We start from the raw sequence: 11722 nt of genomic DNA on the forward strand, positions 1-11722 counted from the left end.
CCAGGACCTTTCCCCCACATTTCTCTATCCTCATCTTTCAATTGACAGTTTGTCTCTGCGCCGGGCTCTACCAGGTCAGCCATGTCACGTCTGAGGGGGGGTGAGAGCCGCCTATGTGGAGTCTGGATGTGAAAAGTCTTTCAGCCGGAGCTCAGCGGCACCGTGTGTGTGTTTGTGTCTCTGAAGTTTCAAAGAAAACAGCACAATAAGAACTGCAAACATGGCAATTCATCACATTCACAGGAACGCACAACACTTGGTGTTTCAGCAGAACTGTCACGCAATAAACATAAGCATTTACCTGAACTTTATGTCTGTGAAAGAAGCATAAAATAGGAGACATCCTAAAGGATCTAAAACTTTGTGTTTGTGATGGCTTCCTGTAATTCTCACCATCTTAAACCTTGTGCTATCTTAGATGACCCCACCCTTACATTGAAAACAAGGGATAGAGAAGTAAGAAGGCTTTTACTCACTTATTATAAATGTCAGAATAACCATTCTTGCTCAGATACCTTTTTTTAACATGCTTTTATTAATCCTAACTTTGTAACCCTTGTGCTATCCTCAGCACGTTAACATTGGGAGTTGGGTCATCTAGACCCACTAGACAGTGCTCTGAACCTTTTTTCTTCAATGATTTGGGATCTTCACTGGTGTCCATGGATTATATGAAATCCTTTTCACCTTTATCCACCTTTGTCATGGTAGGAATAACACGTCAATGTAAGGGAGGGTGGGGTCATCTAAGATAGCACAAGGGTTAATCTGGTTTCAAGTGGTACAGGTGTGACCTTCCAACAAGATCACTCCTGATTGGCTAAATCACCAATTCCTGCTCACTAACATCTGGCTCCTTCATGGCGGTATGCGTATTGTGAAAAAATGGCGAATGAATTGACTTGATATGGTTGGAGCCGGAAGTAAGACATTTTCTAAGGGTGACTTATGGGTAACTTAGTCCAGTGTCATATACAGCCAATTACAATAAAGAAGACATTTTTAATCAATAGTGGGGGGTAATAGATTACAAAGAATCGAATTATTGCAATTTAATTACTTTTGTCTGTCACAGGAATGTAATGAAGTACTGCACAAATTTTGGTAATTAATTAAAATCACTCAACAATAGAAACCCTCATTATTTTTTAACGTAGGTTTTGACATTTTCTCTTAGTTAAATAAGACAAAACAGAGGTTAAGTTAAAAAAAAAACAACTGAGTTACTGGCGTAGACGCGAACGCATGTACACACAGAATTGGAGATCGAGTAAAGCATGGACGTGCCCTCATTGCTGCAGTCACTTTACTTTCCAAACTGGCTCAAAGATGAGATGAAAAGAGAAGCTGCGAGGAGTCCTCCCATCCCCGAGGAGCAGCAGGTGAGCAGCAGAGCAGAGACCTGGCATCACAGGTCACTGAAGTCAAATTCCCTGTACATGCACTGTACTTGGCAAATTAAGTGATTCTGAATCTGATGTACTGATGTGGATGAAACAACTTTAATGTGCCTCATAGCACAAGGGATAAAGATATACATTTTTTTCACATCTGACAGTGGCATAGACCATATGTTGTCACTTATTTTTGTGTCATTTCTCACATTTTTGTCTGAATTCTAATGAAGCCAGGTCATTTCTTGGGTTCATCCTCTGCACAGTCATTGCTTTACAAATAAAGTTAAATAAAAGACAAAGGAATCTTGTGCTGTTTTCCCCTTGAGACTTTGTATGAGAGGAAAAAAAGTAATGAGTAGTGAATTACTTTTTCAAATAGGTAATGATTAAAGTAATCTAATTACAATTTTGATTCAGTAATTAGGTCAAGTAATCAATTACTTTTTAGAAGTAATTTACTCAATACTGTTTATAATAATGACACCACTCTGCAAAGTAAGTATTTTCAATGAAATAGTTCAGAGGGTCATTGTTGATAAAAAGAAAAACAAGTAATTCAGATTTACTTAAACTTTATTTCTAGACACACAGAATATCTGCATCCATAAAAGCAATATCTGTTCATGCCTCAACACAAAGCTGCCACAGCTGGGGAGGGGACAAACGCTTTGTGTTTCACTTCCAGCACACAAAAACAATATGTATTTCTGTCCAGTTAAAATACACTTCACATTGAAAGCCTGGCATTTGTATCTTGCATCAGTTCAAACAAAGAAAAAAAATGTTAGCATCTGCTAAAATCACACACGGTTGCTTATTCACAGCAGACGCATGGTTTTTATGTAAAGCACTAATTGGCCTCATCGTAACACTTTAAAATCAGTTGAAGAACAATAGTTTTATTTATTTTTTTAATATTTCTTTTCTGCAATATTCTAAAAAAATAAGGTGCAAATAAAGTTTTTAATTCTTTGTCTTTTTATCCAAATGACTAAAAAATAAAGTGCAAAATGCTTGAATAACTCCAACACTCTGAGTTATGATTAAAAATAAATAAAAACATAATATAACATAGAAAACTTGATTTAAAGCTTTTTAAAGAAGAGAGCTCAGGGTCCCCCCCTTTACCCCATTCCCAGCAGCAGGTGAGCCCGTCATAACTCTTCCAAAAACACAGAATACGTTTGGAAGTGAGAGTTTCGGTTGAATAAATGACTGTATGTGTTGGTTGGGAGGTTTCGTAGGCACATAAATCCTGTCGACTGCTGGGTCCACTGGAGGGTCCGCCGCCTCTTCCTGTGGGTTTAGACCAGGGGCTGACACAAAGCAGCAGTAGCAGCACTGACCTGCAGGGGGCAGCAGCACAGGGGGGTGAGATGCATGATAACCAGCTGGCAGTTCCAAAGAACAAAAATAGAGTTGCTTTAAAGACCCACTCTGATGAAAATGTTGTTTTTTAGCAAGTTTTAGCAGTAAAATTAAGACTAAAATTCCTGTTCCGAGTATTACTTTATTCAAATTGTTGTGAATCCGGAGCAGATGAAGAAATGCTGTTTATAAAAACATTGTATTTATGATGTAGAAAATATGCAGGGCGGGCCACAAGCTCCCATCTCCGCTCCAATGTGAGGTTTCGGGGCTGATAGCTAGCAGGAGGGAGGGTAAACAGAAGGGGGACTGGAAGGTGGCAGACTTACTCTGTGCCAACAGTTCCACCCACAACACAGAGGCCAACTTCTAAGGAACTTGGGCGACAGTGGCTCAGTGGGTTGAGCAGGTCGGCAGTTCGATCCCCACTCCCACCAGCCAACCCCCGCCGTGTCCCTGGGCAAGACACCTCACCCCCCTTGCCTCCAGTGTGGCTCCACACTGAATGTGTATGAATGTCCCGGTGATGGTCAGAGGGGCCGAAGGCGCGAACTGGCAGCCACGCCTCTGTCAGTCTGCCCCAGGGCAGCTGTGACTACATCAGTAGCTACCATCACCAAGAATGAATGAGGAGTGAATGAATAATGGACACATTGTAAGCGCTTTGAGCGTCTGGAAAAGCGCAGAAAAAGTCCAATCCATTAATATTATTAACTACTGCATCTCTTCATAAAGCATGTTCTACAAACCGACATAGGTTTTTTAATTTTTGCCTAAAATAATGATAATTAAAAGGCCACTGAGAAAGAGTTTCCAATAGACCAAAGGATGATTGGAGTGGGTCTTTAAATCCGAGTCTTGAAACCTACCACGTAAAATGCTTTTTGTTTTTCTTCCTTTTTTACATGACGGCACAAACTCCAGTTTGCAGAGGTTTCCCGCTGTGATTCTTGGTGTACCTAAAAGCAGAACACAACATTAAAATCGTGCATCAGCCGCATACGGGTTTCCAGTCAGTCGGGAGGTTTGACGGTGGCGGTACTGACCCGTTGAGGTTGGCCGGCTCTGAGTGGTATGCATGCTTTCCCTGCTCAGCCATGGAGGGTGCGTGGTGTGTGTCGCTTTGGCTCTGGCTGGCCTGCAGTGGATGGACGTGGCTCTTCAGGTCGACGTGGCTCGTGGGCAGAGACATGTGGTGCTTCCCTTTCTCGACCACCTCAGCGGCCCTGGGCTCCGGCCTGTCCAGGCCCAGGTGTTTGCGGTTTTTCGTGGGGGAGGACACATCAATGACTTTGATGTCAGGGATGCTGGTCTGCCTCAGAGGCAGCTCTGTGTGAGCCAGCTTCAGCTTCTTCATGTGGTTGATGGCAACAGCTGCATTATAGGCTTGCTAGAACACAAAGACAAGAGGAGATTCCATCTGTAGCCATGGTGACAACTATCTTTCCTGAATGGCAGAAACTATCACTAGATCAGTTTTCTTTGTCATTAGTCAAATGTTGTTCTTAATCTGGAGGATTAGGATCATTTAGCTTTAACAGATTTAGGCTTAAAACCAAATATGCAGTGTGGACTGACCTTCCATTTGGTCTGGGCAAAGTTCTTCTGGATCTGGGTGCTGACAGAATAGTAGATGTCGTTGCTGCGGGCGGTCTTCCCAATAATCCTGTGAAAGCAGAAACAGGAACAAAACTTTAAACTGAAATCATCCAACAAGATGGTGAAACCTGATGACAAATAGATTCCAAACTAAATCTTTTTTTCTTTATCTTGTGTCTGTTAAAAGCTAAAATGTTTAATATACTTGTAAAATATATCCTTTTGGATTTTTATCCCTTGCAAAATGCAGAACTGAGACTTCTGGGAAGTTTTTCTCCTTACCAAGGATGTCTGAGTGCTTGTTCTGTGCTGTACCGCATGCTAGGGGTCTTCTGCATCATGTTCCGTATGAAATCCTTCGCTGGGGATTAAGAAACAACATTTTAGGGGTAAAACGGTGTATCGCAGATGCTCAACAGACGTGTGTGAGGACTTTGTGTATTTACCAGATTCAGATATGTCATCCCAGAAAGGCGAGTCAAACTCGTACTGCGCCTTCATGATCTTGGAAAAGAGTTTCGTCTCGCTCTCTTCATAGAATGGGGGATATCCACAGAGCCTGCAATGACATGAAACTGATCAATGAGACGGGGACTAAGAGCACACACACATCGGTACATTTTTTTAGAGCGTTGCCTTTTACTTGTCTTGTCTACACAAGACAAGTCCTCAGAAAACCAGCTGAAGGCAGAATTTGTGCTGAAATTTTATATTTGTCTCGTTAAGTAAAAGTAAGAGAAGAAAGAACCTAAAAAATATCTAAAAAAAAAAACTAGGTTTTGCTGCTTCATGTTTGCATAGCTTCATGACGATTGTTGTCTGTAAATGATGTGAAAGTGCACACAAACTGATGGAAAGTTATGCAGCTTCAAAACCACATTTTCCTTTAAATCAGGTCAGATAAAGAAATTACTTTCTGCCGCTTTGACCGTGTGTAGACTCTTCTAAAAAACCTGAAATGGTTGCTTTAGTGTCATTTTGTGGATACAACCAAAGGTTAATTGTACTTAGCAGCCAAAATAGACACTTATCTGGTTTATTTTTTTATATTTTGCCCGTGTTGTTTTCTAATGGCAGCCTGAACTGTCCAAATAGTGTAAAGTCAATTATTTTTTCAATCTGATGTGAGTTAAAGTCATTAAAACCTGCAGCTTAAATGCAGCTTTATAGACGGTGATACACAATTGCATCTTTGGGAAACTCGATTTAACAACACAAACTAAGTTCTTATCTTTGAAATTAACTCACAATAAATAAACAAACAGGAACTTACAAGATGTAGGTGATGACTCCAATGGACCAGCAGTCTACTGCCTTGCTGTAGGGCTTCTGTGCAAGAACTTCAGGGGCTGTAAGGGATTCAAAGAGAGAAATCTTTACATTTGTTTGTAGAAAAAGAAAAAAAGAAAAAGGTTCCGGTTGATTTAGTAAAAAAAAAAAAAAAAGTCCCTTTGTTTTTTTTCCTCACCTACGTATCCTGGGGTCCCGCAGGCTGTGGACATGATGCCGGTGTCCGTCATCTTTGACAGTCCAAAGTCACTGATCATGATCTTGGAGTCTTCATCCTGACTGTAGTACAGAATGTTTTCCGGCTGCAAAGAGGTCAGAATGAATGAATGAATGAATGAATGAATGAATGAATGAATGAATGAATGAATGAATGAATGAATGAATGAATGAATGAAATGGGCTGAACATTGATATTTTTCAAATTCTTCTCGCTGATTCACACCTTGAGGTCGCGATGCACGATGCCGTTTTGGTGCAGATAGCTGACAGCCTGCAGCACCTGCTGGATCACTCTGCTGGCATCTTTCTCTGTGTACATCCCCCGGTCCAGAATGCGGTCAAAGAGCTCGCCCCCCGAAACACTGAACAAGAGGCGCAAACAATAAAAAACTGCAATTTTACTCAGATACTCTAATTATAAAGTTAGAAAAACTCACAGTTGCATGATAAGGTAGTAATGGGTCCGGCTTTCGTAGATATCCTCCAGCCCAACGACATTCTCATGTTTAATTCTGTATTAAAACGAAAACAGAAAAAGTTTTTGTAGCATAACTCGACGACAGAATAAAAGCAGTTTTAGAATATTAGTGATTTACCTTCTCAGAACTGCCATCTCATTTTCCAGGTTGATGTCCCTCTTCTTTTTCTTCTTGATGCACTTCATAGCAAACTTCTTTCCGGTCTTCCTCTCTCTGACCATGAAGACCTCTGAGAACGCCCCTCTGTTCACGGAAACAAGATGAAGAAGCAGCACTGTTACTCATGTCCTTTGCTGCTTCAAAGCAGAGATTTGCAGCGCCCCCTTAATCAAATAAAAATGTTTTTCTTATTCATGTAAAAAGACCACCAGGACTTCATCAGAACTGGTGTTCTGTTAGGTTTAAAGGATGCAAGTATTGAATGTATTAGGGAAGGCTCTTTAAAATCACTATTGCTGTCCCACTGCGAATGTCTTTTGATTTGTTTTCAAAGTGTTGTCTGTGGTTTTTGTCACTATAAATGTGACATTTTTAGCCACAAAAAGCAACTCCGCCCCCTGTCCCGCCACCCATAACTGAGAGCTTTCTGTCTACACTCTCTCCAGCTAGCTTTCAGCCCCTCACACCATCAATCTAACATCATCAGTGCAGTGCGGAGCTACGCATCTACAGATGGATGATGTATTTCCTACGTCACAAATACAATCTTTTTGCAATTGCATTTTTTCCCGTCTGCTCCTGATTTACAAGAATTTCGAAAAAGAAATACTCAGAAATGGAGTTCTAAGCTTAATTTTCTTTAAATATGTCCTCCACCATGAGAAATATGCTACAAGAACACATTAAAAACACCCAAAACACCATTTTCCTTCCTCTTTAAAGAATGCAAAGCAGTAGCTGGATTGCTTTAATTAGCATTACCGGTAATCTGAAAAGACTCCTAATTCCAAATTCTCTGAATAACTTCTTGAGTTTTGACCTGTGGCTTAACCATTTGCATGTCAGAAGCTCATTATTCTGCTCTGAAGCCATGCTATCTTCAGCACAGCCTTGGTTGTTCCACCAGGGGGATTAAAGCCTTTATCCCTGACGCAATGGAAGGAGCAGCGGGCTGCAGTCTCCAGGCGCACGGACTGAGCATGTGCGGCAGAGAAAAGGCCAGGTAACAGCAGGTGTCAAGGGCTTTGCATACATGGGACATTCTGTCTCCACCGTGACCCACATTTCTTTCGGAAAAACAGCACAACTAATTTATAGGAAGTTGATTCTGATTTTTTTCTCCATAGTCCTGATGGTAAAGACCTGAAAGTTGAACACTGACGGTACAACTGTTGTTTTTCCATATATTTTCATGGGTCTTTATTGCTTAGGAACCACTGGGATGTAATTTGCCTTCCGTGTGATGAGTCACAGTGGGGGAAACTTTGGGGACGTATGCAATCAGAAGTCCCTTCTGGATTCCCTTCACTTTTTTAACGGTAGAGGAAAGGAAAAGTCACGCCCGAGAGGCGTCGTGAAAACTCAGAGGGTTTGCTCTTTTATGAATGAAGGACTTCACAGGTGAGTCAGGAGATCCAGTCACCCTCCCAGCTGATCCTCTGAGTCAGTCTCAAAAGAGAAACCCATCGCCCGATGTCTCACACGTATCAACGTTTCCATCAAACCCCTTCCTTTGTGTGTTTTTCAAAAGCTGTTTGGGGAAATAAAATGTAATTGCTTCCGACTGACTGAGCTGTATGACGCTGTGAGATCAGGAGGGCCTCGCCTCCTTAACAACCCAATCATCCCGGACATCTTGGGATGAGAGCTTTTGGCAGCTGCTTCTGCTCCTGTTTTTAGCCTGCTGGAACATTGGCTTGTCTATTTTTTTTAATCATCTGCTCATTAGAAGCTTTACAGCAAGAGACGGTTTTCAGATTTCCGCAGCAGAAAGTAGGCCAGCACTGCTAAGGCTAAACACCTCAAAAGATGATTAACTGACTTTTAGAAAGTAATTGTTTTCTTTGCATCTTGCAAAACAATGACAGCACTACACTGCAAAGAACATGTTCTTTAAATTGTCAAAGAAAATCTCCCAAAGGGAAAAACGGTCTTATTACAAAGAATTCTTATTTTTAGACAACAATCCTAGTCACTAAGACATGTTTTCTGAAACTAACATTATTTTGCTTTTGAAAAACTTTATTGATAAGATTATTTTTCATGAAAGCTTTTATTGAACGTAAGACATTTTTACTTTAAGATTCCATTTTTTCAGTGTATTTTTGACAATGCAAAATTTTACATCCAACAAGCTTCACCAATGAGCATAAAATTAAGCACTAAACGTTTAAGATCGAGACAAAATTAAGAGAAATATGCAATAGAGAATAGATCTTGCAGAAATGTGGGTACCCTCTCTAAAACTGAGATGTAAAACGATCCTGGAGTGATGGACATATTGTGGTCAATTCCAAAGCTCTAAATAGTTTCAGATCAAATTAATTTTTAATTCTTTTTTTTTTTTAAACTAAAGTAAAAGAACAATATTTCCATATTTGGTATTATTTAACCCTGGAGACCACAAGAACAGTATTGTCTAGGCTCTGGAAGTAAACATGAGTTTATTTGTTTAGGTCTGTTTGCTCATTTTGGGTGGCAGCCAAAAAAAAAGGAAAATAATAAAATAAAGAATCACAGCAGCCAAAATTGACCCCATGGGTTCTGAGGAGACAAAGTACTCTTTAAGCCTTTTTGTGTGTGTAATGAAACAGTATGAGGTGGAAATCTGGGAAAAACGTCAATTTAATAGACTCAAAAGACCGCAGCCTTGTTTTTGTGCAAAGAAAATCCAGTCCGCTAGTTTGACTGTTGACTGATAGCTGCTGCAGTTATGATATTGCTACAGATGATCAATATGGATGTAAAAATGTCCCAAAGACCTTCTCTAACTAGGTAACTTCTTTAAATTTAATTTCCTTCAGAGACGAAAACATGTTATGAATGTTTTTACTTACTAAGTGTCTGTGATAACACTTAGATTTTTTTTAAGTCAAAAATTTAACTTTTGGATTTCTAGTCTACTTGTTAGATCTGCCAGTTTTAGTAGCTCTCTTAATAAATGTAGTGTTTGTGTTTTTGACCCGTTTGCAATCTGACAACGATTTTCAAGCTCCACTCTTGTGAAAATCGTGTTTTTGGTGTTTTTAACACGTTATTGGGGCATTTTCCTGATGATGGAGGAAACATATAGAGAAAATGAAGCTCAAAATTGTATTTCTGAGTCTTTTATTCAAATCACTGAGAATCAAGAAGAGATTTTAAAAAAATGCAGTTGGAAAAAGATTGTATTTGTGATGTAGAAAATGTGCTGGGCGGCAACATGGAGTCCTGCCCACAATGCAACTTTCTAATGAACTCCTGCTACTCTACAGAAACTTTTTTTTTTTTTTACTTTTAATTTAGTCAGTCTTTGAAAATATTAAATTGATTTCTGTGAATCACTGACTTTACTCTTGTTATTTTATTTTGACAGCAGTAACCTTGCAGTGGGACAACATTCATGAGAGCCTGGAGGTTTTTTATGAATGAACTTATCCTGTCTGCGGACTGTTGCTGTCTGAGCCTGTAAGTCGGCCTCCAGCCTCTTTGCTAATCTCTCTGCGACCTCCAGCTGTGCAGCACAAATGACCAAGTCTGTAAACAGCTGAGGAGAGGACTCCAGGGAAAGCGGGCCAGTGAAATGTACTTACGATCCCAGCTCCTCCATCAAATCAAAGATCTCCTGGATGTTTTCCGTGCTCTTCTTCCACATGTGGTCTGACTCCTGACGCCCCATGACTGCAGCTGCTTTAGCAGGGATTTCTGCAGGAGAAAACAGAGGAGCACAGGTGTCACACTCGACACCCCCGTTCCTGCTCGAGCATGCTGGGAAAGTCCAAACGTGCCGCAGTAGAATTAATCCCTGATTAATGTTCAGACTCCTTCATCATAAGCATGGACGGACAATATCTGGGGATTATATCTGCTGAGTTATCACAAAGTAGGTGTGAAGATTGGCGCGTCTGCGCTGCTCAGACTGTCTGGAGGTCGCCGCCGGTCATGTTTGCATGCCCGACAAAAGGGTTTAGGTGCTGCTCTGAGTCACCCAGACCGTCTGTGGACGCTTCAGAATCAAAGCCTGCAAACCCAAAACTGTCAAAGGAGAAACATACTTTTGTCAAAAAGGCAGTTCAGAGAACAAGTGAGGGCTGCACCGAGGTTTCCAGATCTCATGTTGAATCAGGTCAGAGCCGGAGAAGGAGCCACAGGCAGGAGAACAGGAGGCTCTGAGGCGGATTACAGGCACTTCAAATCAACAGGTTACCCACTTTGCTTTCCTGTCCTCTTTTTCTTATATAATGGATTAGTAACTCCTGATCTCAGGACCTGACCTCACAAATTCACAGGAACATCCTGAAACAAATCCCTGCAGGGTTCGAATAGACGTCTCATTTAAAACGCTGCAAATGAGCGTCCTGACGTGAACTTTAAGAGGAACTTTTGTGAATGAATTCACATGAGGCTGCAGCACGGTGGAGCACAATTCTCAAGGAGGAGCCCTTCAAAATAAGAGCTTTGGAGGCGTGTTGTTCCATCAGTGTTTCTAAACCCGTTATGTCCCTTTTGGGGTCACAGGGCTGCTGGAGCCTATCCCGGCCACTCATGGGTGAAGGCAGGGGACACCCTGGACAGGTTGCCAGTCTGTCGCAGGGCCACAGTCACACACCCATTCACTCTCACGTTCACACCTATAGGGGAAATTTAACCAATTAACCTATGAAGCATGTTTTTGGACATCAGTGATTTTCACATTTTGCAGTCAAATATGTTCAGAATAAAAAGCAAAAAAAGATGGATGCTGATCATATAACAGAAGGACTCCAGCATCCTCACAGCTCTCATTCTGAATCAATGTAAACACAACCTAAAAGCAAAGCTTGAAAAGGATTCATAGAGGAGATGCTGACTCACCGAGAAGCTGTGCGCTGACGGAGCTCCGCTCTGACTCTCCTGCCAAAAGCTCTGCGGCGTCAGGACGCGCGGCGCAGCGGGGAACGCTACATATAGTCCGCTGTCACGTCGGAGATTGAGGAGGCAACAGAGGGGCGGGGCCAACCGTCTCCAAGTGGACGCGGCAGAGTTTCAGCAGTCAGGAGGCGTGGCTTTAGGGCAGGTGTGCTGTGTGTCTGCGACACAGGTGGACTGTTTTATTGTTTATAGCTTCTTTACAATCCGTCAGGGATTACCTGCTGTTTACATGTGTTCTCCTCTTCATCATTCAATATTTAAGTGATTGGTAGGGGGTCAAAAAAAAGACACATTTTCAACCAATCCCGTTTGCGCCTTTGC

The 11722-nt window shown here is 41.4% G+C and overlaps 1 protein-coding gene across 1 annotated transcript; it reads right to left on the minus strand.

Moving 5' to 3' along the window:
* Positions 1-1952: 1952 nt before the first annotated feature.
* On the minus strand, positions 1953-11484 carry camk1gb (calcium/calmodulin-dependent protein kinase IGb). The gene is made up of 13 exons (XM_004071001.5): positions 11345-11484; positions 10084-10195; positions 6470-6595; positions 6311-6385; positions 6097-6235; positions 5833-5956; positions 5638-5713; positions 4811-4923; positions 4647-4725; positions 4344-4431; positions 3812-4155; positions 3635-3724; positions 1953-2743 (listed from the first exon to the last, which is right to left on the minus strand). Exons 2-12 carry the CDS (start codon positions 10167-10169, stop codon positions 3667-3669), a joined length of 1308 nt encoding a protein of 435 aa, XP_004071049.1. The 5' UTR covers positions 10170-10195; positions 11345-11484; the 3' UTR covers positions 1953-2743; positions 3635-3666.
* Between the last annotated feature and the right edge of the window lie 238 nt (positions 11485-11722).

This window comes from Oryzias latipes, chromosome 7, assembly GCF_053564925.1.
Source record: "Oryzias latipes strain Hd-rR chromosome 7, Olatipes_Hd-rR_3.1".
NCBI lineage: Eukaryota > Metazoa > Chordata > Actinopteri > Beloniformes > Adrianichthyidae > Oryzias > Oryzias latipes.

Coding starts and splice junctions, on each gene's coding strand:
- camk1gb (XM_004071001.5), bottom strand. CDS start 10,169: ATGGGGCGTCAGGAGTCAGACCACATGTGGAAGAAGAGCACGGAAAAC. Junction 5,957..6,096: donor TCGTGCATCGCGACCTCAAG/GTGTGAATCAGC, acceptor ACCTCTTTGCAG/CCGGAAAACATTCTGTACTA. Junction 3,725..3,811: donor GAGCCGGCCAACCTCAACGG/GTCAGTACCGCC, acceptor TTCTGCTTTTAG/GTACACCAAGAATCACAGCG.